The sequence below is a fragment of the Ahaetulla prasina genome, chromosome 8 (assembly GCF_028640845.1).
Source record: "Ahaetulla prasina isolate Xishuangbanna chromosome 8, ASM2864084v1, whole genome shotgun sequence".
Classification (NCBI taxonomy): domain Eukaryota; kingdom Metazoa; phylum Chordata; class Lepidosauria; order Squamata; family Colubridae; genus Ahaetulla; species Ahaetulla prasina.
In genome coordinates, this window is record NC_080546.1 from 1,232,014 (window position 1) to 1,258,824 (window position 26,811).

Consider the following 26,811-nt stretch of genomic DNA (forward strand, 5'->3'; position numbering starts at 1 on the left):
AAGAAGCAGAAAGCACCTGAAAATATTCCCTGCCCAACATTGCAGATAATCCTCAATTTACGACCACAATTTCCATTGCTAAGCAAGGGGGAAGTTAAGTAAGTTTTGCAGAACCTTACTTGCCACCATGGTGAAGTGAACCCCTGCAGTTGTTAAGTGAATCTGCTTGTCTGAAGGTCGCAAAAACAGGACCCCCGGGACAATTGCAACCGTCATGAGTACATGCCAGTTGTCAAGTGTCCAAATTTTGATCACGTGATTACAGGGATGTTGCAACGGTCGTAAGTGTGGAAAATGGTCCTAAGTCTTTTTTCAGTACCACCATCACTTCAGTCACTAAACGAGGACTAGCTGTGATTTCTCTTTGGTGGCAAAATCTTGAAAACACAGCAGAAAGTGTAACTTGTTCAAAACTCAAATCAGGCAAACCAAGGGCTAATTCTGCACCCTGCTGAGTTTTCCAAAGTAGCCAAAAACACGACCACTTATTACCAATGAAGGCAAATATTCATGTGCCAGGATAATGTTGCAAGATCGAATCTGGGTCAGTGATTGGGGCCAGTCCCAGTGATCAACCCAGATTCGATCTTGCAATAAAAATTATTCCTCCACCGTGCTGGGGTTGCTTAGATGTCACAATCAATTTATCCAGGAGTGACAAAGGAGCAGCGTAGGCAGGTGACGCTTGGCTTGATCTCTCCTGAGAATATTAGCAGAGAATATTCAGCTTCCATGAAGCCAACCACTTTTTCATTCCCTGCTCTGATGAAAATAATTCAAGATTCAAGAAAACCGGGATAGCTAATCGGGATAAACTTGTTGCATGAGCCACTTGGGACAGGGCTGTACAGATGTTTTCAAAAGCTAAATGAAACATTTCTCTTTTTCTCCCTTTTTCTTCTTTCTTTTCCTTCCTTCCTTCCTTCCTTCCTTCCTTCCTTCCTTCTTTCTTTCTTTCTTTCTCTCTCTCTCTCCCTTTCTTTCCCCTCCCTCTTCTTTCTTTGCAGAAAAGGTTGTCATGCTTTATATCTGGATTATTATTTTTTCCTTCTGTCCAACTCTCAGACTGCCGGGACAAATCCATGCAGATTGTTGTTTTTTTAAAGGCGGGGGGAGGGTTCAGAAGTGGCTTGCCATTGCCTTCCTCCTGGGGCTGAGAGAGTGTCTGGCCCAAGTTCACCTGGCAAGGTGGTCCTAAGGCAGAACTAGAACTCCCAGGCTCCTGGTTTGTAGCCCGAGACCTTAACCACGACACCAAATGGCTCTCAAACTCATTCTGGAATTTTAAACCACCTAATTTGGAAACCAAGAGAGCCACCTGCTTTCTCTGCTCTGTAAACTTCTGAACAGATCACTTTTCAGGTCACCTTAATTTTAAATTTAAAAGCCTTTTTTTTTTTTATTGGACTATTGCTCTGGTTCTTTGACCATGGACGGGGCTGAAATTTTTGGCAGATGAGAATGCTTCCCTCGCTGTGTTGCAAAGTTTGAAGGGGCAGATGGGAAACGGGACTCCATTTGTCTGCCTGGGGTTTCGGTCATTGGGATAGTAGAGTTACGCTCCGGGACGCTTCGTTTCTTTAGAGCTGGAGGGGGCTTGCATGAAAATGTCTGTGTGTTTCCATGTGTTTGGTGGAAGCGTCTCATGGCAGGAGGGTGATGCAAAGCCCGGAAGGCCCCCAATGGGTGTCCATCCAGGAGACTTCCATGGTCTTGCCGCTCACCAAGGACACCAGTCCAACCTCCTAGACCTTGGCTGGCTGTTCTCATAAGTGGAATCAGGCGCATGGAGCAAGTCTGCACATCCAGTTCACACACACCTCCCACCTTCTCCTATCCCTCCCCCACCTCCGCTCCCCATTCAGGCTCTGGAAAACCACCCATGGCCAGCATCCAGATTTAATAGCATTTCGTGAGTAACTGTAGTGCAAATATCGCTTCGAAGGCAGATACAGGTGAGAAGGAAAACCCGCCACCCCCTCCCTGGCTAAGAGACCCGGATCCAGAGCAGCTCGGAAGCGCATTGAAGAGACGGATTCTGGTTTGTGTCTCAGGTGCCAAACTCACCACGATCAACTCTCCGCGGGACAAGAGTTACAGTAAGATCAAGGTGATGGTGGAATAGAACCCTTAAAGAAAGGATGAAAAAGGAGGGACAGAGTGGAAGGTGAATGGCAAACATTAAAACGGTTTTGTATTTGTTTTCAATCATGAAATTGAATTGTTATGTTAAATTGGCTGCGGCGAGTTACCCTGGTGAATTGGCTACGGCAGGTGAATTGCCTGTGGCAAGTGGACCGTGGAGACTTGGCTGCGGAGAGCCGGTTGTGGTGAATTGGCTGCGGCGAGTTGTCCTGTTCGGCAGCAGAGATGGTGGCACAGGAGATCCCTTCCATGTGTGAACGTACAAAGACCAGGAAGGGGTTTTGGTTACAATTTTGGGGGATGATCCCCAGTTATGGACCTGGCTGATGAAAGGGCTGCAGTGGCCTTCTCAAGAATTCCAGCCTCTTCTTAGACACCCGGAGGACATTTCTGGAAACCCTCAAATCTCGATTGCACCTGGCTTTGAAGTACAGACAGTCCTCCACTTACGGCCGCAATGGAGCCCAAAATTAAGTGAGCTTCTCACTCTTTCACAACTTTTCTTGCCACGTTTGTTAAGTGAATCACTGCAGTTGCTAAATGAATGGCCCGGTTCTTAAGTGAGTCTGGCTTCCTTCCTTGTTGACTTTGCTTGTCAGAGGGTCGCCAAAGGGGATCACGTGACCACGGGACACTGCGACCGTCGTAAACGTGAGTCAGGTGCCAAGCACCCCAATGTAAATCCTGTGACCGTGGGGATGCTGCAGGGGGTCGTAAGCGTGAAAAACGGTCCTACGTCCCTTTTTGTCAGTGCTGTTGTAACTTCGAATGGTCACTAAGCGAATGGTTGTAAGTGGAGGACTACCCATAGGGGACATGAAAGGTGGGAAACAGCCCAGCCGTCTTTGAAGGGTTGGTGGCCCTTGCGGCGTCCGTGGAGGAGGGACGGTCAAGTGAAGATGACTCGGGTGCAAAAGAGCCTCTCCCATTTTACCTGGGCACAATTTGCACGTGCACAAAAGTCCCAAATTCCTCTGCCAGACAGAATTGTGTACCCAACACTGGTGTGTGTGTGTGTGTGTGTGTTGTGTCTGCATTTACGAAATGGCCATAAGGAGGGTCTCCTGTGCTGGGCCTGGCAAGGAAGGTGCCTTAGAAAGAGTGACACACACCCCCCTTACAGCTGTGCTGGACCTCACCCCCATTTCCTCCCAGGGGGGATGATGGGAGTTGCAGTCCAAACTTCTGGAAGGGAATTCTGCTCTGGCAACCCAGGCGAGGGTCCAAGACATCACAACCAGCCTGTAACATAGCAAATTGTGCAGTCATGACCGCCATCTTGGCCCCTTGCTGGATGTCCTGGTCCTTGTCCTCTCTGTGCCAGCCTTCTCCTTTCTCAAGGGGTCTCCTAGGTTTCTGGGGACTTGCAGGTCGTAGTAGCCACCTTCAAGCATCTCCAGGAAGGGCTTCATCTTCAGAAGAGAAGACCATGGTCATGCAGCTTGGGACATCCGTCCAGCCAGGTCACCGGAGCAGCATTTGGGACAAATTGGGCAGGGGGCAGGTTTTAAGATCTGGGGTTCATCTCAATAGTGCGGTTTCTACAAGGCAATGTTGGTACTCCTTCCTTCCATGCAGTTGTGTGATGGGAAGGGTGGTCTCCTGCAATCTTCGTAGGTCTCCTTGGTCTCTTGCCCGGCTCCAGGAGATGGGGTGGGCTCAGCTGAAGGGCTTCACCAGTTTCATGGCAGCGTAGTTCTGCAGAGGGGACAGAAGAACCACAGGGGAGTCAAGGCCAAGAGATACCAATCAGAACAGTTGTGGGACCAGCCTTCTTCTAGAAAGGACCAACTCCACCATAAATGGAATTCTGCAGAGATCTGTGGCTCTTCTGGGCCATAAAAAGCTTTATAGGGGACAACCAGCACCTTGAAACTGCACCCAAACTATAAGTCGGGACCATCGCATACTTTGAGTTCAAGTATCCTATGAGGAAAACTTGAGTGCCTATGTCTACTCATACCACCACATTCTGGAAGAGCTCCTGTTTGCTCTAAAGCAAGATGAGCTCCGTAAAAGATGCCCTGGAATGGTTCAAATGAGAGGTTTCCAAGATGTGAATGAAAAGGGAAAGTTGTTGGCCTGCAAGATAGAACTGTGAAAATGTGGTTCTGGCCACAGTTGCCACCAGCTCCTCCATCAGGTGCCGTGGATGCAAAGATCCTCAGATTAAAACCAGCTCACCATGGGAGGACAAGAACCCATCCAGGACCAAGAAAGAAAGACTCCTGGGGTCAGAAGGCTTCTATGTCCGTGGCCACTGCATATTAGCAGGGCTTAGCTAGAGATTGGTCCTCACCACCCACGTCCTCATAGCCTTCAGGAATTATGACGGTATCTCAAGGACATCACTGGAGGTCCATCCTGTACAGCTGAGTATCCTCTAAGGGAAGAACGGAGTTGGAAGAGATCTAAGAGGTCTTCCAGTCCAACCTCCTTGGCTTCTTGTGCTGCCTTCAGGTGCTTTGGAGCAGCGGTCACCAACTGGTGGTCTGTGGACCACTGGTGGTCCGTGACAAAATTTTGGTGGTCCACAGAAAAATTATTTGCATCTTTTATATTGCACTAAAATACTATTTATTGAAAATTGTGAATTTAGTGGTCCCTGAGGTCTGAAAGGTTGGTGACCCCCTGCTTTGGAGAATAGCTCAACCTTCAATTATTGGAAGACACAACAGGAATAATGCAGTTATTCTGGCTACATAAGAAGATGTTTTACCAGGATATGCAAAATGGCTTCCTTGCCAATTTTTAAAAACGACCCTCCCTCCCTCCCTTCCATCCTTCCATCTCCTCCCTTTCTCCCTTCCATCTTTTCCCTCCCTCCCTCCCTCCCTGTCCTCTCCTCCCTCCCTCTCTTCTTTCCTTCCTTCCTTAAATTAGACCTACCCAATTCCAGCAACCGTTCTTCGTATGTTTTAGCCTCCATTCCCTGAATCCTCTTTGTTGCTCTTCTCTGCACTCTTTCTAGAGTCTCCACGTCTTTTTTTCATCGTGGCAACCAAAACTGGATGCAGAATTACAAGTATGGCCTTTCCAAGGCCTTATAAAGCGGCATTAACCCTTCACATGATCTTGATTCTGTCTACATATACCTGATCCCTTGTCCCTGGTGAACCTCATAGTTACAGATGTTAAACAAATTCGAAGAGAAAGTGAAGCCCTGTAGCACCCCAAAAGAAGCCCTCCAGGGGTCAGCTTTCCCCCTCCCATCACTAACTGCAGCAGCCCCTTCAGATGGGAGGAGCATTGCTGCCCAGGAGCCCCCTACTCTCCCCTCAGGGGAGGAGACCATCAACCTTCAGGATGGCAGCCTCTGTTCCTCTGTCAAGGATATCTTGATGCTGACCTCTGACCTCTGGGGGACCCTCCCCATCCTGGGCAGGCAGGGAGTGAAGCCACAGGTGTGGATCTCCCCTAGAATTAATCTCATCTCATTCCAGGGAATCCCATCTCAAGAGAAAGGAGGGAGCCAGTGACAGGGGTCAGTTCTGGAAGGTCTTCTGGGGCCACCTTCACCCACTGAGCCTTGCAGGTGGGTTGCCGGACTGAACCCAAACCCCAGAAATGTCTCCGTCCCGTCTTCTCCTTGGCACCACCACCAACAACCAAAGGTTATTCCGATGGAGAAGAAACAATGGATGGAAACTCACCAAGGAGAGAAGCTACCTGGAACGAAGGAAAAACTTCCTGAAAGTGAAAACAGGAAACCAGTGGAGCAGAAGTTGTCTCCAGATGTTGTGGGTGCTTCATCACTGGAGGTTTTTAAGAAGAGATTGGACAAGCATTTGTCTGGAATTATATCAGGTCTTCTGCTTGAGCAGGGGGCTGGACTAGAAGACCTCCAAGGTCCCTTCCAACTCTGTTATTCTGTTATTCTACATTCTGCTGTTAACACGGATTTCTTGGGCCTATTGGAAGCAGCCATGCGTTCCCAGCCGGGGATCGGGTGGGTTGTGAAGGAACAGCCAAATCCCCCCTGCCCCCTCCTTTGCCGCAGGCTGCCTTCCCGGCAGGAGCCATTGCAGACCTCCAAAGAAAGCCTCACTTCTCTCTTTCTCTCTCTCTCCTGAGGGAGCCACAGCTTTACGGGCATGTTGACAGTGCTGGAAAAAGTTCTCCCAGACACACACACTCCAGGCAGGCAGGGGCTTGCCTTCCCAACCCACTGGATTGAATTAGGAGAGGCTGATTTCGAAAAGAGAGAGAGAGAGAAATAGAGAGAGAGAGAAAGAAAAGAAAGAATGAAAGAAAGAAAGAAAGAGGGAGGGAGGGAGGGAGAAAGAAAGAAGGAAGGAAGGAAGGAAGAAAGAAAATAGACAAAAGAAAGGAAGAAAGGAAGAAAGAAAGAAAGAAAGGAAGGAAGGAAGGAAGGAAGGAAGAAGGAAGGAAGGAAGGAAGGAAGGAAGGAAGAAGGAAGGAAAGAAAGAAAGAAGAAAGAAAGAAAGAAAGAAAGAAAGAACGAACCCTGGAAAGAGATCAGCAGCCAGCAGCCGCCAAGGAGCAGGAGATGGGGGTGGAGGTTGAGCCCCAAACGGAATAATTTTTTTTATTTCTGCTGGCGTCCAAAGTTCTCTGAGAGTCGGGGGGGGAGGGGGGGAGGAGGGAGGAATGCCTCTCCCTCCCCCGTCAAGAAGCCTAAAGGAAGGTTTGTCCTTATGCTCCATTGGCAATTTTCTCGGCTGGAGCATTTACCGCCTTCTAATTAATTTCCCATCATTTGGACTTTCGTGGGAAGCCCGCCAGAATAGTGTAGCTCTTATTTTTAGGGTTCATCTGGAGGTGAGTAATTTTTCCATCTGGTTGGAAACTCCAGGTAGTCCTCCACTTACGACCGTTCATTTAGTGACCTTTCAAAGGCAGAGCGGCACTTACGGCCATTACAGCAGATTCTTAGCAACTGACCCATACTGCAGTGTCCCAGGGACACCTGATCCCCTTTCCCACTCCTTCTAGCACTGATGTTCTTATCTAGTTGGGTCATGAAACGTCTTCAAGGAGAACAACCCAGCTCAGAGAGCACCGAGGATTCCATGGGAAGGGGTTGGCCTCGCCTGACCCACGATTCTTGATTCAACTCAATAGATGCAGGGGGGGGGGGGCGAGGAAGGCAGGGAGGGGAGGGGGAGACCAGTCTAGAGTGAGTAGCAGCAGATCCAATTAGCCACCCATTTCTCCTGGATGCTGGAGCCTTCACAGGGAGGGAGGGAGGGGAGGGAGAACTGGAATGTGAGTTTTAAACTCAGACAGTGAGCCTGTGAGGACCAAGGTCACTACCGCAGGTGTTGGCCAGACTTTCAAGACATCTGCTCACAACAATACGGTGACGTTCAATTGGATGATGTGACCTGCACTAATAGGACGGAGGGAGGATTCTATACTTTAATCGTATTTAGTTGTGTGGGAATTAGCCAGAGCTGGTTTTGCTTTCATTCTGTGCTGAAAGGATGTACTCAATAAAGTTTTGCATTAAGGGATTGTATCGCCTCGACGGTGCTTGCTGAGTTGGGTTCGTCAGTTGGAACCTGACACTTATGACCATTCAAACTTACCATGGCACTGAAAAAAGTGAGTTATGACCGTTTTTCACCCTTAGGACCAGTGGTGGGATTCAACCGGTGTACATAACAAACGGTTCTCTGAGCACGCGCAGGGCATTTGAAAACAGCTCTAAAACTGACCTTCCGCTGCAGCCCCAGTGAGCTGAGGGGGGCAATCAGCTGAGGGGGGCAACTGGCTCTGCTCAGAACTGGTCTGAACCGGCTGAATCCCACCCTTGCTTAGGACCCTTGCAGCAGCAGCCCCTGTGGTCATGTGATCCAAATTCAGATACTTGGCAACTGACTCATATTTATATGACCGTCGCAGTGTCCCGGGGGTCACGTGATGCCCTTCTGACAAGCAAAGTCAATGGAAAGGCAGATTCACTTAACAACCGCAGTGATTCACTTAACAACCGCAGTGATTCACTTAACGATTGTGGCAAGAACGGAGTAAAATTCACTTAACAACCGCAGTGATTCACTTAACAACCGCAGTGATTCACTTAACAACCGCAGTGATTCACTTAACAACGCAGTGATTCACTTAACAACCATGTGATTCACTTAACAACGCAGTGATTCACTTAACGACTGTGGCAAGAACGGAGTAAAATTCACTTAACGATTGTGGCAAGAACGGAGTAAAATTCACTTAACAACCGCAGTGATTCACTTAACAACCGCAGTGATTCACTTAACAACCGCAGTGATTCACTTAACGATTGTGGCAAGAACGGAGTAAAATTCACTTAACGACTGTGGCAAGAACGGAGTAAAATTCACTTAACAACCATGTGATTCACTTAACAACCGCAGTGATTCACTTAACGACTGTGGCAAGAACGGAGTAAAATTCACTTAACAACCGCAGTGATTCACTTAACAACCATGTGACTAACTTAACAACCATGTGATTCACTTAACAACCGCAGTGATTCACTTAACAACCATGTGATTCACTTAACGACTGTGGCAAGAACGGAGTAAAATTCACTTAACAACCATGTGATTCACTTAACGATTGTGGCAAGAACGGAGTAAAATTCACTTAACAACCGCAGTGATTCACTTAACAACCGCAGTGATTCACTTAACGACTGTGGCAAGAACGGAGTAAAATTCACTTAACAACCGCAGTGATTCACTTAACAAGTGTCTCGCGAGGGAAGATGGTGGAACTGGGTGGGCTACGACAGCCTGGAACACTAACCCCCCCCCCACTTGCCTTACCCCAATGGTGGACTGATTAAACTCTTAGAAATTATTCTCTGATGTTTCAGACTTCCATCTGCAATCAGAATAACAGAACGACAGAGCTGGAAGGGACCTCAGAGGACTTCTAGTCCAACCCCCTGATCGAGCAGGAGACCCTCCACCATTTCAGACACATGGCTCTCCAATCTCTTCTAGAAAACTTCTAGTGTTGGAGCGCCCACAACTTCTGGTGGCAAGTTGTTCCATTGGTTAATTATCCTCAGTATTAGAACATTTCTCCTTAATTCCAGGTTGCTTCTCTCCTTGCTTAGTTTCAATCCGTTGCTTCTTGTCCTGCCTTCTGGTGCTTTGGAGAATAAGTTGCCCCCCCTCTTCTTTGGGGCAGCCCCTCAAATGCTGGAACCCAATCATTGTGAGATGAGTCCACAAACCGTCTGACTGCTGCGTTCTGGGCCATCCCTTTCTTTCAGAGCTGGGCTGGCTCCCCTTTGCCACAACAGCCCTCCCTCCCCAGCCCCTCCCACTTGTGGGGTTGCCAAGGAGTAATGTGCAACAGAACAGCGCAAAGAAAGATCCAGATTCAGGTGAGACGTTCAAGTCAGCAACGTCAGAATTTGGGGAGGAATGCCTCCCCTCCCCCGTCAAGAAGCCTAAAGGAAGGTTTGTCCTTATGCTCCATTGGCAATTTTCTCGGCTGGAGCATTTACCGCCTTCTAATTAATTTCCCATCATTTGGACTTTCGTGGGAAGCCCGCCAGAATAGTGTAGCTCTTATTTTTAGGGTTCATCTGGAGGTGAGTAATTTTTCCATCTGGTTGGAAACTCCAGGTAGTCCTCCACTTACGACCGTTCATTTAGTGACCCTTCAAAGGCAGAGCGGCACTGAAAACAGTCCATTTTTCACACTTACGGCCATTACAGCAGATTCTTAGCAACTGACCCATACTGCAGTGTCCCAGGGACACCTGATCCCCTTTCCCATTCCTTCTAGCACTGATGTTCTTATCTAGTTGGGTCATGAAACGTCTTCAAGGAGAACAACCCAGCTCAGAGAGCACCGAGGATTCCATGGGAAGGGGTTGGCCTCGCCTGACCCACGATTCTTGGATTCAACTCAATAGATGCAGGGGGCGAGGAAGGCAGGGAGGGGAGGGGGAGACCAGTCTAGAGTGAGTAGCAGCAGATCCAATTAGCCACCCATTTCTCCTGGATGCTGGAGCCTTCACAGGGAGGGAGGGGAGACCAGTCTAGAGTGAGTAGCAGCAGATCCAATCAGCCACCCATTTCTCCTGGATGCTGGAGCCTTCACAGGGAGGGAGGGGAGACCAGTCTAGAGTGAGTAGCAGCAGATCCAATTAGCCACCCATTTCTCCTGGATGCTGGAGCCTTCACAGGGAGGGAGGAATGCCTCCCCTCCCCCGTCAAGAAGCCTAAAGGAAGGTTTGTCCTTATGCTCCATTGGCAGTTTTCTCGGCTGGAGCATTTACCGCCTTCTAATTAATTTCCCATCATTTGGATTTTCGTGGGAAGCCCGCCAGAATAGTGTAGCTCTTATTTTTAGGGTTCATCTGGAGGTGAGTAATTTTTCCATCTGGCTGGAAACTCCAGGTAGTCCTCCACTTACGACCGTTCATTTAGTGACCTTTCAAAGGCAGAGCGGCACTTACGGCCATTACAGCAGATTCTTAGCAACTGACCCATACTGCAGTGTCCCAGGGACACCTGATCCCCTTTCCCACTCCTTCTAGCACTGATGTTCTTATCTAGTTGGGTCATGAAACGTCTTCAAGGAGAACAACCCAGCTCAGAGAGCACCGAGGATTCCATGGGAAGGGGTTGGCCTCGCCTGACCCACGATTCTTGATTCAACTCAATAGATGCAGGGGGCGAGGAAGGCAGGGAGGGAGGGAGGGAGGGGAGACCAGTCTAGAGTGAGTAGCAGCAGATCCAATCAGCCACCCATTTCTCCTGGATGCTGGAGCCTTCACAGGGAGGGAGGGAGGAGGAGGAGGAGGAGGAGGAGGAGGAGGAGGAGGAGGAAGATGAGGAAGACTCATATTTATATGACCGTCGCAGTGTCCCGGGGGTCACGTGATGCCCTTCTGACAAGCAAAGTCAATGGAAAGGCAGATTCACCTAACAACCATGTGACTAACTTAACAACCGCAGTGATTCACTTAACGACTGTGGCAAGAACGGAGTAAAATTCACTTAACAAGTGTCTCGCTAGGGAAGATGGTGGAACTGGGTGGGCTACGACAGCCTGGAACACTAACCCCCCCCCCACTTGCCTTACCCCAATGGTGGACTGATTAAACTCTTAGAAATTATTCTCTGATGTTTCAGACTTCCATTTGCAATTAGAATAACAGAACGACAGAACTGGAAGGGACCTCAGAGGACTTCTAGTCCAACCCCCTGATCGAGCAGGAGACCCTCCACCATTTCAGACACATGGCTCTCCAATCTCTTCTAGAAAACTTCTAGTGTTGGAGCGCCCACAACTTCTGGTGGCAAGTTGTTCCATTGGTTAATTATCCTCAGTATTAGAACATTTCTCCTTAATTCCAGGTTGCTTCTCTTCTTGCTTAGTTTCCATCCGTTGCTTCTTTTCCTGCTTTCTGGTGCTTTGGAGAATAAGTTGCCCCCCCTCTACTTTGGGGCAGCCCCTCAAATGCTGGAACCCAATCATTGCGAGATGAGTCCACAAACCGTCTGACTGCTGCGTTCTGGGCCATCCCTTTCTTTCAGAGCTGGGCTGGCTCCCCTTCGCCACAACAGCCCTCCCTCTCTCCCTCCCTCCCCCTGCCCCCTCCCCACTTGTGGGGTTGCCAAGGAGTAATGTGCAACAGAACAGCGCAAAGAAAGACCCAGATTCAGGGTGAGACGTTCAAGTCAGCAACCTCAGAATTTTGGGGAGGGAATGGAGGACCAAAGAGGAGAAATTCCAGGACATGCCTCGCTTGCTTTCCAGAAACGGGAGTCAGGCTGCCCAAACGTTTCCTACACGGGGCTTCCATTGCTCTCCTGCTCCGTCCCAACCTCAACGCCCGGCCCCCTCCCCCCACCATCATTCGAGGGGCTCTGAACAGCCAGCAGGCCCCCCTGAGCAGGGAAGCAAGGACAACCCTGGCTGGGTGCCTCTGCTTAAAAAAATGGGGAGACGGGACCAAGAAGTGGTTCCATAACGTTTGATAAGAGCTGCAAAGCTGTAGAAAGGATACTTTGAAGGTCATCTACTCTCACCCAAGAAAAGGCCCCCAGCAGCAATCCCTTCCGATTTACATAAATAATATATATATATATATATATGTGTGTGTGTGTGTGTGTGTGTATGTATATATATATATATATATATATATATATATATATATATATATATATATATATATATATATATATATATAGGTCTTTAGTTGTTGGGTTTTCTCCGTGTAAAATTGGAAGTGTCTTGGCGACAAATGAAACAAATATATATATATTTATTTATATATATATATATTTGTTTTCAGCACGAAGCTGAAGCCTGAAGATGACGAATGAGACTTCGTCGAAACGTCACCAAGACACTTCCAATTTTACGCGGGAGAAAACCCGTATAACCAAAGACCTATATATATATATATGTATATATGTATATATATGTATATAATATTTTCCGTCCAATTTCTTGGACAGAAGGAAAACCTTCCCCACCAGAGTGTGCTACATTGTGCAAGCAGGATTTTAAGAAGCTTCCTTCCAGTGGGGTCACCTGGAGCTCCCCACAAAGCCTCAGAAGGAGACAGGATTGAGAAGAAGATGAAAGAAAGAGACCGAGAAGGAGCCCAGAGGAGAGAAAAGGGAGGAAGAAACAGAAGGAAGAGAGAAAGAGGGATGGAGATCCAAGGGCCCAAGATCTTACCGGAAAGGCGTAGATGAAGATGCCCAGGAAGAGCAACAGAATGAAGACGAGGAGGAAGATGAGGAAGACCCACTTGAACCTTCTCCACAAGATGTACTTCAAGGTCTTGTAGGGCGAGGTGAACCACAGGAAGGAGGTCTCAGGGCGCCTACAAGAAAGAGCATCTCAGTGGATGGAGGAAGTCAAGGTCACCTAACATAGGAGCTGCCAACCCATCACAGGGGCCAAGATGGACAGTTATGGCTGGGGCGCCAAGACTGGCTTTGATACTGAGCAGGGAGCCCTTCCTACCACCATGTCTCTGATCTCCCTGGAAAGGAAATTGGGGTAAGTCAAGAACACCTTAGACTAGATCTCCAACCTCAGCCACTTTAAGACTGGTGGACTTCAACTCACAGAATTCCGCAGCCAATTCAATTCTGGGAGTTGAACTCCACCAGTCTTAAAATGGCCAAGCTGGACACCCCTGCCTTAGATCCTGTGATCTATTATTGTCATGTACTCCTTTCTTTTTCAATTTTCCCCTCCTCCCCAAGTTACTTTACCGATTTCCCCTTCAAATTCTTCTCATTCTCTCCAGAGCAGGGGTCTCCAACCTTGTCAACTTTAAGACTTGTGGATTTCAACTTCCAGAGTTCCTCAGCCAGCTTTGCTGGCTGAGGGACTCTGGGAGTTGAAGTCCATAACTCTTAAAGTTGACAAGGTTGGAGACCCCTGCTCCAGAGGTCTCCAAAGGGAAGAGAAATTGAGCCAAACTACCCCTCCCACCTCTCTTGGTGGCTCTTACTTTGGGTCTTCTAGCTTGGGGTTCATGTTGGGTTCATCCCGGCCCAGCCCAGCTGGACGTTCTTCATGCTCTTGTTCATTGATGATCTCCAGTGTCATCTCCAACTTGCCCTGCAAAAGAGAGAGGTGAGGTGAGGTCACGTTTGAAGACCCGGAGGTGGGAGGATTGCCCAGTTGTGGAGCAGTAGGTACGGGAGGCCACCTCATTCGCATGCAGAAGATCCAATTCTTGGCATTTCCAAGGAAAGAAACTGGAAGAGACTGATGGAAAAGTCCCTTCTCTTCCATGGATACCAGCAAGCAGTCAGAAGACACGATGAAAACTCTTTAATTTCATAACATATGGACAGACTTCACCCTTGTTTCAAGTGGGAAATGGTGACCATCCTAGATCAAGTCAAGTCCAAAAAGAGGAGGGAATTTCTAGAACTCGGACAAATTGGCCATCAATAGACACACAGACATAAACGATACCTACATACTGTGCAAAAGAGACAATCAACGAGCCAAAAAGGGAACCAAAAATACCAAAAGGCACCTCCCCACCAGCAATGAGCTCAGATTAACTGCAAGATGGACATCAGACCAACAGTCAAGAAGTAAACAATCCCCCAATCAAGGGACTAAGAGTAAAGAGCCCAACCAAAGAATCTCCCATTCCCACCACCACTGACAGGGCAAGCCACTAGAATATAAAGCAAATCCCACTCCCTACCAGCACTGATGGTGTAACCTAGTTGGGTTATGAAATGTCTGTAAGAAAACAATCAAGCTCAGAGAGCTCCAAGGATCCCACAGTCCTCCTCCTCCTCCTCTTCCTCCTCCTTGCTGCCACAAAGAAGAGGGGGGGTCACCTTATTCTCCAAAGCACCTGAAGGCAGGAGAAGAGGCAACGGATGGAAACTGATCCAAGGAGAGAAGCAACCTGGAACGAAGGAGAAACTTCCTGACTGTGTGAGAACTAGTAGAATGATTTGCCTCCAGAAGTTGTGGGTGTTTCATCACTGGAGGTTTTTAAGAAGGGACTGGACAACCATTTTTCTGAAGTGGTCGAGGGGCTCCTTCCATTTTGAGCAGGGGGTCGAACTGGAAGATCTCCAAGGTCCCTTCCAGCTCTGATGTTCTATGATCTAAATAGACCAACATGTTGCAAGTTATGCAATTTTATGGTCTGATCCCAATGCTCCCTTTCTTCCTGAAGCGGTGAAGGAGGAGAAGAAAGGCTTCCCTTATTGCTTTCTACGGAACCTCTGGATAACACACTGTAGGTGGCCCCCAAAGCATCTTCTCGGGTGTCCCCACGGACATCGTGCCTGAACCTGCTTTCTGGGGTCTTCAACGTTCCTCCAGAACGAAGGCGGGGAGAGGAGGTTGCCTAGAAAATCTCAGTCCCCTTTTTGCAATCCTGAAAGGGGAGCAGAATTGGGGGAGCCTGGCCTGCCACTGGTCTTCTAGGTCGTCATTCAAAGTCATCCAGTTCTAGACTGGACGACTGCCGGCAGTGGACCACAAGCCAAGCATGGCCCAGGAACCTCTTGGAACTGAAATGGAGCTTCTGATGTTGCTTTCCTCTGACCCCTAACCCACAATTGGGGCAGGCCTGAGACTTCTGTGGTGTTTACGTGGGTTTTTCCCCCTTCCAGCAGCACGTGAGACCCCAAAATAGGGCAGCTCTCCCATCGCGCACTCATGGCTACCTTTCTTACTTTCTCAGCCCTCCCTGCCTCCGTCCTGTTAAGCTGTCAACAAACCGCAACCGTTGAGGGCCTTCCCGGTGCTTCACTGAGCGCTCAGGCTGTGGAAAAGGCTCGGCACCCTCTGGGTTGCTGTGGGCACTGGGCACACCGACCCTTCTGTGGCCACAAATCATGAATCAGGTGAAGAGTCCAGAATCAAGGAATCCAGACCACCTGAAGTGCTTTGCAAAGCCTTAGTAAGGGCCCCACTCGGATACTGCATCCAGTTCTGGACACCACAATATAAAAAAGATGTCGAGACTCTGGAAAGTGGAAAGGGAAAAACTCTGGAAAGAGGACTAAGCTGTGGCAAGAAAGGCCATCAAACGAGGCAAAACTCACTTAACAAAATGTCTTGCTTAGCCACAGAAATTTGGGGATCGATTGAGGTCGAAAGTCGAGGACTAGCTGTACAATTAGCACAGGGGCCCCCCAAGGCTGTGTGCTCTCCCCACTTCTCTTCTCTCTGTATACCAATGACTGCATCTCCAATGATCCATCTGTTAAGCTACTGAAGTTCGCAGATGACACAACAGTGATTGGTCTCATTCGAGACAATGACGAATCCGCATATAGACGAGAGGTCGAACGACTAGCCTTGTGGTGCAACCAAAACAATCTGGAACTGAACACACTCAAAACCGTAGAAATGGTGGTAGACTTTAGGAGAAACCCTTCCATACTTCCACCTCTCACAATACTTGACAACACAGTATCAACAGTAGAAACCTTCAAATTTCTGGGTTCTATCATATCGCAAGATCTCAAATGGACAGCTAACATCAAAAACATCATTAAAAAAGGACAACAAAGAATGTTCTTTCTGCGCCAACTCAGAAAGCTCAAACTGCCCAAGGAGCTGCTGATTCAGTTCTACAGAGGAATTATTGAGTCTGTCATTTGCACCTCTATAACTGTCTGGTTCGGTTCTGCAACCCAACAAGAAAAACACAGACTTCAGAGGATAATTAGAACTGCAGAAAAAATAATTGCTACCAATTGAAGACCTGTATACTGCACGAATCAAGAAGAGGGCCATGAAAATATTTGCAGATCCCTCGCATCCTGGACATAAACTGTTTCAACTCCTACCCTCAAAACGACGCTATAGAGCACTGCACACCAGAACAACTAGACACAAGAACAGTTTTTTCCCGAAGGCCATCACTCTGCTAAACAAATAATTCCCTCAACACTGTCAGACTATTTACTGAATCTGCACTACTATTAATCGTTTCATAGTTCCCATCACCAATCTCTTTCCACTTATGACTGTATGACTATAACTTGTTGCTGGTAATCCTTATGATTTATATTGATATATTGATCATCAATTGTGTTGTAAATGTTGTACCTTGATGAACGTATCTTTTCTTTTATGTACATTGAGAGCAGATGCACCAAGACAAATTCCTTGTGTGTCCAATCACACTTGGCCAATAAAGAATTCTATTCTATTCTATTCTAAATTGTCCTCGGCCTAGGCAGAAGGCTTGCAGAACCTGCGGAAGGACAGAGTTGGAAGGGGCCTTGGAGGTCTTCTAGTCCAACCCGCTGCCCTACTTCCACTCCCAGAACAAGCAGGGTCCGGGTCAGACTTACTGCGAGGCTCTTGGTGCCTTCCTGCTCGGTCACACAAGGCCACCAGCCCTTGACCGTCTTCTGCTCAAACAGCGAGACGTCTCTCTCCCGGGTCTCCAGGAGCTCTAAGTGGCATTTTTCAGCAGTCTTGCTTGGCTTTGGCATGCAGTTGAGGTCCAACTGGAGGGAGCCTGGAAGGTTGGAAGAAAAGAGGAGTGGAAACTGGGAAGAAAGGGGCCGGAATAGCCAGGGCTCTTGCAGAGGGAGGGAGAGAAGGAAGGAAGGAAGGAAGGAAGGAAGGAAGGAAGGAAGGAAGGAAGGAAGGAAGGAAGGAAGGAAGGAAGGAAGGAAGGAAGGAAGATGGGAATGAGAGGAAGGAACTGGGAATAAGAGTAAGGGAGGGAGGGAGGGAGGGAGGGAGGGAGGAAGATGGGAATGAGAGGAAGGAACTTGGAATAAGAGTAAGGGAGGGAGGAAGGAAGGAAGGAAGGAAGGAAGGAAGGAAGGAAGGAAGGAAGGAAGGAAGGAAGATGGGAATGAGAGGAAGGAACTGGGAATAAGAGGAAGGGAGGGAGGGAGGGAGGAAAGAAGGAAGGAAGGAAGGAAGGAAGGAAGGAAGGAAGGAAGGAAGGAAGGAAGGAAGGAAGGAAGGAAGGAAGGAAGGAAGATGGGAATGAGAGTAAGGGAGGGAGGGAGGGAGGGAGGGAGGGAGGGAGGCAGGAAGGAAGGAAGGAAGGAAGGAAGGAAGGAAGGAAGGAAGGAAGGAAGGAAGCAAGCAAGCAAGCAAGCAAGCAAGCAAGCAAGCAAGCAAGCAAGCAAGCAAGCAAGCAAGCAAGCCAAACTTTTCCTGGAAGGCTACCTATCTAGGTGTCCCTGGGGGAGGCTGGACCTCTTCCGTCAAAGACCGAGGGCTGCCTGCTGCCTTCTAGTGGCCTTTCAGGGCCCCTCAAAAGGACACCAGGAACCCTTCCAGGTCGTGGCTGACTACCTGTGGGGAGCCCGTTGTGGGCCGTGGGTCACCCTCAGGCTTGGCCCTGCCTCAGGCGCCATTGTCCCCCTCTTCCCTTTGCCCAAACGTGCCCCAGGCAGCGTCTATAGATGTGGAGAGATTCATGGCCCAGAGAGGGATTCCAATACTGTCCCGCAACCACATCAAGCTTTCTTTCTCTTCTACGATTTGAGAGCTGCACATTAATTCCTGCCAGTTCCCCAAAATAACCTCCAAAATGCAACCACGTTAAGCAGGAGAGGGGAACGTGGAGGGCAATGAAGCAGCAAGATATTTATAGACAGAATGGAGAAATCTAGCATTGCCCCCCCCCCCAAAAATTTACCACTCACCCAGGTAATCATCAAAGGAGAATTTGTCGTTGTCCCAGATTTGAAGGACCAGCTGGGGGGCGACTTTATTCTCTGTCTTGTCCAAGCTCCAGAAATGTTCCTGTGTTTGAACATAGACAAGAAGTCATTGCAAGCAAGATTGCAGTGAGGTTCACCATTAAGTAACAGAATACAGCATCATCTCCAGAAGTTGTGAAAACTGGAGGTTTTCAAGAAGAAATGGATTCAGATTAACGGGGTTGGAAGGGACCTTGGAGGTCTTCTAGTCCAGCCCCCTGCCCATGGCGGGAGGCCTTAGGCCATTCTGGACAAATGGCTGTCCATTTTCTTCTTGAAAACCTCCAGTGATGGAAGACCCACAAGTTCTGGAGGCAATTTCTGTTCCACTGATTAATTGTTCTCATTGCAAGGAAATCCCTCCTTATTTCTAGATTGGATACTTCTGTATTCCAGTGCAAAGGCTCTGTAGAGAGATCAAACCCCACTCTCTTCTAGTACTGATGATGTTCCCTAGTTGGGTCATGAAATGTCTGCAAGAAAATCTCCAAGCTCAGAGAGCACCAAGTTCTCCTCCTCCCCCTCCTCCCCCCGTCTTCCTCCTTCTCCTCCTCCTCCTCCTCTTTGCAAAACCTACTCCCTTCTAGTACTGATGATGTTCCCTAGTTGGGTCATGAAACGTCTGCGGGAAACCCACCAAATTCAGAGCGTACCAAGGACTCTGCAATTCAGCCCTGAGCTACCAATATTCTCTTCTAGCCATACTAGTAGTATATAAACAGAGAGCCAATCCCGCTCCCTTCTAGCAGAGACCCATCAGCCCCTGTGGACCCCCTCAGCCTTTCCAGGTGCTCACCTTCTTTGCCACGGAGCAGACCTGCTCAGCAGGGAGATAATCAAAGGGGAAGATGAACCTCCAGTTGAAGTTGCCTTCACCTCCCAGTGACCTGTAGTGCACATCCGTCTTCTGCTTGTTCTCCTCGTAACCAACCAGCCACCTGCAAGCCACAGGAGAAGACCATCAGCCCCATCAGCCACCACATCGGGAGGGCGGGAGCCCCCTGTCAGAGTGGTCCCCAAAGGGCTTTTCACTCCCCATCCAAGAAGCTTCTTCAGTCCTTGGATGAGAACTTCAGAACTTCTTGGATGAGAAGCAAAATGTTTGCAAGGAAAAAAACCCCAAGAAAGTCCAGTTCAGGGGTGAAATCCAGCAGGTTCTGGAGAACCGGTAGCGGAAATTTTTAGTTGTTCAGAGAACCGGCAAATACCACCTCTGGCTAGTCCCAGAGTGGGGTGGGAGTGGGGATTTTGCAGTATCCTTCCCCTGGAGTGAGGTGGGAATGGAGATTTTGCAGTATCCTTCCCCTGCCACGCCTGCCACGCCACACCAGGCCCACCAAGCCACGCCCACAGAACCGGTAGTAAAAAAAATTGGATTTCACCTCTGGTCCAGTTGCCTTTTGGAAAAGACCTTTGGGATAATAACTGTGAGGTGGATGATGGAGGACCTCCATGGACAAAAGGAGAAAAGCTCTCCTTGTCATGAAGAAGCTTTGGGCCACCTACCCTTTCACATAGATGTCGCTCATTTTCTGACCGGTGATGCTGAGGTCATCCAGGATGACGTCTTGGGCGTTCCAGATAATGCAACGCAAGTAGAACCTGGAACAAACAGCCCAGATGAGGTTCAAGAGTCTCTTGTCAAAAGAGAAGAACAGCAAACAACACAAGTATAAAAATATACACGACAACCAGCAATGGAGCAACCACTTCCCAGCTTCCCAGTGATCTACTTCATCACCGAAAATCAAGGGAGTCCATGACACCTTCCTCTCTCCTCTTCTCCCTCCCAGAAGGAAGCCACCAGATGGTTGCAACATCCCAAGCAGAAATTGCCGCCTCTACCCAGTTCCACCTCTCAGAAACAGAATTCACATTTCACAAACCATTTCAGTAGCATCCCTAGAGAATCAACCCTCCAGGGTTGCTGGCCTACCGGATGCAGAATAACAGAGTTCGAAGGGATCTTGGAGGTCTTCTAGTCAAATTCTCTGGCCGAGAAGGAAACCTTATAGCATATTAGAGAGTTGGCTGTCCAAACTCTTCTTAAAAACTCATCCAGTGATGCAGCTTCTGAAGGCAAGTTCTGAAGGCAACTTCAGAACTTCTTCAGAACAATTTCTGGTGGCAAGTTGTTCCACTGGTTAATTATTCACACTGTAAAGAAGTTTCCCTTTAACTCTAGGTTGCTTCTCTCCTTGGTTAGTTTCCATCCGTTGCTTCTTTTCCTGCTTTCTGGTGCTTTGGAGAATAAGTTGCCCCCCCTCTACTTTGGGGCAGCCCCTCAAATACTGGAACCCAATCATTGTGAGATGAGTCCACAAACCGTCTGACTGCTGCGTTCTGGGCCATCCCTTTCTTTCAGAGCTGGGCTGGCTCCCCTTCACCACAACAGCCCTCCCTCCCTCCCTCCCTCCCCCAGCCCCCTCCCCACTTGTGGGGTTGCCAAGGAGTAATGTGCAACAGAACAGCGCAAAGAAAGATCCAGATTCAGAGTGAGACGTTCAAGTCAGCAACGTCAGAATTTGGGGAGGGAATGGAGGACCAAAGAGGAGAAATTCCAGGACATGCCTCGCTTGCTTTCCAGAAACGGGAGTCAGGCTGCCCAAACGTTTCCTACACGGGGCTTCCATTGCTCTCCTGCTCCGTCCCAACCTCAACGCCCGGCCCCCTCCCCCCACCATCATTCGAGGGGCTCTGAACAGCCAGCGCGCACCCCCGCCCCCCGAGCAGGGAAGCAAGGATGACCCTGGCTGGGTGCCTCTGCTTAAAAAAATGGGGAGAGGGGACCAAGAAGTGGTTCCATAACGTTTGATAAGAGCCGCAAAGTTGTAGAGGGGATACTTTGAAGGTCATCTACTCTCTCCCAAGAAAAGGCCCCCAGCAGCAATCTCTTCCGATTTACATAAATTATATATATATATATAATATTTTCCATCCAACTTCTTGGACAGAAGGAAAACCTTCCCCACCAGAATGTGCTACATTGTGCAAGCAGGATTTTAAGAAGCTTCCTTCCAGTGGGGTCACCTGGAGCTCCCCTCAAAGCCTCAGAAGGAGACAGGATTGAGAAGAAGATGAAAGAAAGAGACCGAGAAGGAGCCCAGAGGAGAGAAAAGGGAGGAAGAAACAGAAGGAAGAGAGAAAGAGGGATGGAGATCGAAGGGCCTAAGATATTGGAAGACCGCTATCATGTCAACCCCAGTCCTTCTTTTAATTAAAAGTAGCCATGCTTCTTCTCAAAATAGCCATGTCCTTTCTTTTTCTGTGTCCCATTGAGAGCCGGTTTGTCCTAAGCATCTGGATGACCATGTTGAGGTTCTTCTTGTACTATACTGGGCATGGACATGAACTATGTTAACCACTCAGCAACTGCAGAGTCCATGGCAAGGAGGCCATGTTGGGGCTTCCTTCATGGTTGCAATCTTGGAGATCCCCTGCTATAGAGGGGTGGGGAATGCGTGGTGGTTAAATCCAGACTCCATGTTCAAAAGCGACCTTCTTAAGAAGGCCAAGTGATGGTAGGGAAACTTCGGTGTCTTCTTTCACTGTCCGTCTTGAAGGCTACTAGAGTTAGGAAGAAGATTTTCAGCAAGGTGAAACCGGTCATATTCAACAGATTGTCTATGGCAGTGTTTCTCAACTTTGGCCCCTTGAAGATGGGTGGATTTCAACTCCCAGAATTCCCCAGCCAGACAGAATTCTGGGAAGTCCACTGTCTTCAAGGGGCTGAGGTTGAGAAACTCAGTGGTCTATGGGGAAAGCTACTGTGATGATCCGGAGCATGGCATAGAGATAACACAAACAGCTGGTTGTTTAAATTTCCCCAAACGCTCCCACGTTTCTGGCCAGTCCCAGAACAAAGTGATGTCAAACCCACACACACACCTCAAGCAGCCTCTGGCTGCAAATAGCCCAGCCAAGCTCTTACACCAGGGCTGCACAACAATAAATCCAGCAGGGCAAATCAAGAACTTCAGGAAGCAAAAGATCCAGGTAATTAGTCCAGAACGCCAGAAGGGATGCAAGGACTCTTGGGGAGTCCAAATGTTGGCACTCAACACTTCAGGAACTCAGTATTTGTTCCCAACAAATGCCCCTCCCTTAAGTCTCATTCCCCAGGTGTGCCTTGTACAGATGGGCGGGGCACTCTTCTCCTTAGCCTGCTTAGTCTACACTGTTCACACCTTCTCTCCTCTCTCTGTGCTCTCGGATCAGGAGGGGATGGTCCTTGCTCCTCGCCTGAGCTCTCTCTCTCATGTTCATCCTGCCCCTCTTTCTTCTGCCTACAAGTTGTCCTAATCCTGAAAAGCCCCACCCTTCCCCATTTTCCTCCAAAGCCAACGAAGCCATCCCCTCAATCTCCGTAGGCTCAGGTTCCAGCTTGTCTTCCCCCACAGATTCAGGCTCCGACAGGGGCATGACAGCTACGGGCATGAAAAAGCCTGAGAGGGGAGGTCATCATTACCTCTTTGCTCTTCGTGGGGTCACGTTGAATGGTGGTCCCGGTGGCCCAAGGGATTTTGGAAACAGGTCCACCCAAAGCTGAACTTTGCCCTGTAAGGAAATTGGAGAAGAAGGGTCTCTTTGCAATGTCCCTGGCCAAGGATTTGGGTTTGAATGCAACTCCCTGAGTCCGTCTTTGGTGACAGCAGTGGAATTCCTGGAGAAGACAGCCAATCTCTCCATCCTTTTCCTGTCTATTGTGGTGGTTTCCTAAGGAAGCTCCTTGGTCCAACCAATTCCATCTAGCTCACACACCCAACTTTCAGTCAGGCCCTGGCCGAGGGAGCAGGGAGCCTTGGACCAACCTGGCCTCTACGCACAACTTTAATTAGCTAGAGGCAGCCTTGCCTTGGAGTGCACCAACTCGGGGCAGGGGGGGGGCTTGTAACGCCTGGATATTGATAATCTCTTCAGAATAATTTGGGCTTCCAACTTGAGCTCAGGTAGTGCAACAATAAATCAAATTGAAATCCAGACAGCTTTGAAGAAAGGAAATTTATTTATTCCCCAAAACGAAAAGGGTTGCCTAGGGGGCGCAGCTCGTGAGGGGCACAGAGGGGTCGTTTGATATGGAAGTTTCTCCTGGGTGTGTTAGTGTGTAGGTGTTGCTTTCTAGGGTGACACTTAAGGCGTGTGGGTGGGTGTACTATGCTGACCCCAGAGAAGGAGTCGATTAGATCAAGCCATGAGAACTGGGTCTCTTCCTTTGAACTGTATTATAAGTAGCTTTACCTTGTGCTAATTGGCTCCTGTGTGTTTGCTTTTGTGTGCGTTTACAATTTGAAATAGGTGTTTAATTAATCCTTATGTTTGCTGTAAGTCTGAAAAGATTTTGGGGGGCTGCTAATCAGTCATTTTGTTGGAGACATGGGATTTCCTATATAATATCTCTAAGACATTTATATGCATTTATAAATTCTTCCCACAATAGGAATCTCTCCCATCAACACCCACGTGCTGATATGCAGCATCGATACCCTAGGAAGGAAATTGCCTAGGACGTGTGAATCACACACACATGCACACACACCCATCATCTTGAATGGAAGCCCACCTGATCGCCAACATCTGATGATGGATATGGAAAAAGAAGGAGGGGGGAGGGGGAGGAGGAGGAGGGGAGGGAGTGGAGGAGGAGGAAGAGGAGGAGGAAGAAGGAGAAGAAGAGGAGGAGGAGGAGGAGGGGAGGGAGTGGAGGAGGAGGAAGAGGAGGAGGAAGAAGGAGAAGAAGAGGAGGAGGAGGAGGAGGAAGAGGAGGAGGAAGAAGGAGAAGAAGAGGAGGAGGAAAGAAGAAGAAGTAGAAGAAGAAGAGGAAGAGGAGGAGGAGGAGGAGGAGGAGGAAGAAAGAAGAGGAGGAGGAAAGAAGAAGAAGTAGAAGAGGAAGAGGAAGAGGAGGAGGAGGAGGAGGAGGAGGAGGAGGAGGAGCAGAAGCAGCCGCCACAAGTTTCCTCGGAATCCCCACCACTTTCTCCCTGCCAACTTTACCTGCTCAATGTCCGGCTGGAGAGGGCTGTACAGCTGCCTGGTCTCCACATGCTCAGGGACCAGGCCTTGCTTCTGCAGGACATGCAGGGCAAGTCGTTCTTCCAGAGAACCCAGGTGGGGGTTGGGGGCCTTGCTGTCCTCTGAATCGAAAAGGCAGAGATTTCACCTGTCAGTCAACTGTTGGGGCTCCTGTCTGCAATGCAGGGAGGGATGGAGGGGGGAGGACGCAACGGGGACCCCAGAGGTCCTCTGCTGTTCTGTTTGCATTTGCTCAAGATGGCCGCTATTCTCTTAGGTTCACGACAGAAGAAAGTATTTCTGGCCCAGGGTTGAACTGTGTGGTCCTTGGTGCGCTTGGTGGGTTTCTTGCAGACGTTTCATGACCCAACTAGGTAATATTCCTGGAGGTCTAGCCGTTCGGAAGCTGATCGGACACTAGTGAAGTCCTATAATAGGGCTTACCTAGTGGCATTGAGGGAAGCGAGGCGTAGCTATGCCTCCTCCCTCATTGCATCGGCAGATAACCGCCCAGCCGCCCTGTTTCGGGTGACTCGTTCCCTCCTTCACCAGGGGGAGCGGGATGACCCGTTGCAGGGACGTGCTGAGGAGTTTAACGGTTATCTATACGATAAAATCGTTCAGCTTCGGGATGGTCTGGACCAAAATTGCGGTGACTCAGGTGAGACGGCTGAGGGTGGTCTTGGTGACATTTTATGGGATGAGTTTGACCTTGTGGCTCCCGAGGACATGGACAGGTTGTTGGGTAGGTTGAATGCCACCACGTGTTTACTGGACCCGTGCCCCTCCTGGTTGGTGCTGGCCACTCAGGAGGTGACACGAGGCTGGCTCCAGGCAATTACAAGCGCTTCCTTGGTGGAGGGAGTCTTTCCGGCCGCCTTGAAAGAGGCGGTGGTGAGACCCCTCCTCAAGAAGCCTTCCCTGGACCCGGCTGTTTTAGGTAATTATCGTCCGGTCTCCAACCTTCGCTTCGCGGCGAAGGTTGTAGAGAGTATGGTGGCATATCAGTTTCCCTTACACCTGGATGAAACTGTCTATCTAGACCCGTTCCAGTCCGGTTTCCGGCCCGGTTACAGCACTGAGACGGCTTTGGTCGCGTTGGTGGATGATCTCTGGAGGGCCAGGGATAGGGGCTGTTCCTCTGCCCTGGTCCTATTAGACCTCTCAGCGGCTTTTGATACCATCGACCATGGTATCCTGCTGTGCCGGTTGGAGGGATTGGGAGTGGGAGGCACCGTTTATCGGTGGTTCTCCTCCTATCTCTCCGATCGGTCGCAGACGGTGTTGACAGGGGGCAGAGATCGATTCCGAGGCGCCTCACTTGTGGGGTGCCGCAGGGGTCGATCCTCTCGCCCCTTCTGTTCAACATCTATGTGAAGCCGCTGGGTGAGCTCATCAGTGGCTTCGGTGTGAGGTACCAGCTGTACGCTGATGACACCCAGCTGTACTTTTCGACACCGGGCCACCCCAACGAAGCTATCGAAGTGCTGTCCCGGTGTTTGGAGGCCGTACGGGTCTGGATGGGGAGAAACAAGCTCAGGCTCAATCCCTCCAAGACAGAGTGGCTGTGGATGCCGGCATCCCGGTACAGTCAGCTGAGTCCACGGCTGACTGTTGGGGGCGAGTCATTGGCCCCGATGGAGAGGGTGCGCAACTTGGGCGTCCTCCTGGATGAACGGCTGTCTTTTGAAGATCATTTGACGGCCGTCTCCAGGAGAGCTTTCTACCAGGTTCGCCTGGTGTGCCAGTTGCGCCCCTTTCTAGACCGGGATGCCTTATGCACGGTCACTCACGCCCTCGTGACGTCTCGTCTGGATTACTGCAATGCTCTCTACATGGGGCTCCCCTTGAAGGGCATCCGGAGGCTCCAGGTAGTTCAGAATGCGGCTGCGGGTTATAGAGGAGCCCTCGTGGCTCCCATGTGACACCTCTCCTGCGCAGACTGCACTGGCTACCTGTGGCCTTCCGGGTGCGCTTCAAGGTTTTGGTAACCACCTTTAAAGCGCTCCATGGCATAGGGCCGGGTTACTTACGGGACCGCCTACTGTTACCGAATACCTCTCACCGACCCGTGCGCTCTCACAGGGAGGGACTCCTCGGGGTGCCGTCAGCTAGGCAATGTCATCTGGCGACGCCCAGGGGAAGGGCCTTCTCTGTGGGGGCTCCCACCCTCTGGAATGAACTCCCCCCAGGACTTCGTCAACTCCCGGACCTCCGAACCTTCCGTCGCGAGCTTAAAACGCATTTATTCATCTGCGCAGGACTGGATTAGATTTTAAATTTATACTGGTTTTAAATGGGTTTTATTATTTATATCATTTTTTAAGGATCGGGCTTTAGAATAAGTTTTTTAAATGGTTATTTTTAATTTGTATATAAATGTTTTTATCTGCCTGTGAACCGCCCTGAGTCCTTCGGGAGATAGGGCGGTATACAAATACGAACAATAAATAAATAAATAAATAAATAAATATCATCAGTGCTAGAAGGGAGG

General features: G+C 49.3%; 1 protein-coding gene across 1 annotated transcript in view; it reads right to left on the bottom strand.

The window, feature by feature from the left end:
• Positions 1-1,881: 1,881 nt before the first annotated feature.
• Positions 1,882-26,811, bottom strand: part of DYSF (dysferlin) — a 154,535-nt gene continuing 129,605 nt past the window's right edge. The window contains exons 48-56 of the mRNA XM_058193062.1: positions 24,300-24,439; positions 22,777-22,865; positions 19,815-19,910; positions 19,105-19,246; positions 18,252-18,351; positions 16,932-17,101; positions 13,595-13,704; positions 12,808-12,955; positions 1,882-3,843 (exon numbers count right to left, since the gene is read on the bottom strand). Coding sequence (XP_058049045.1) covers positions 3,805-3,843; positions 12,808-12,955; positions 13,595-13,704; positions 16,932-17,101; positions 18,252-18,351; positions 19,105-19,246; positions 19,815-19,910; positions 22,777-22,865; positions 24,300-24,439 — 1,034 coding nt within the window. The 3' untranslated portion in view covers positions 1,882-3,804. The remainder of the gene's footprint in view (positions 3,844-12,807; positions 12,956-13,594; positions 13,705-16,931; positions 17,102-18,251; positions 18,352-19,104; positions 19,247-19,814; positions 19,911-22,776; positions 22,866-24,299; positions 24,440-26,811) is intronic.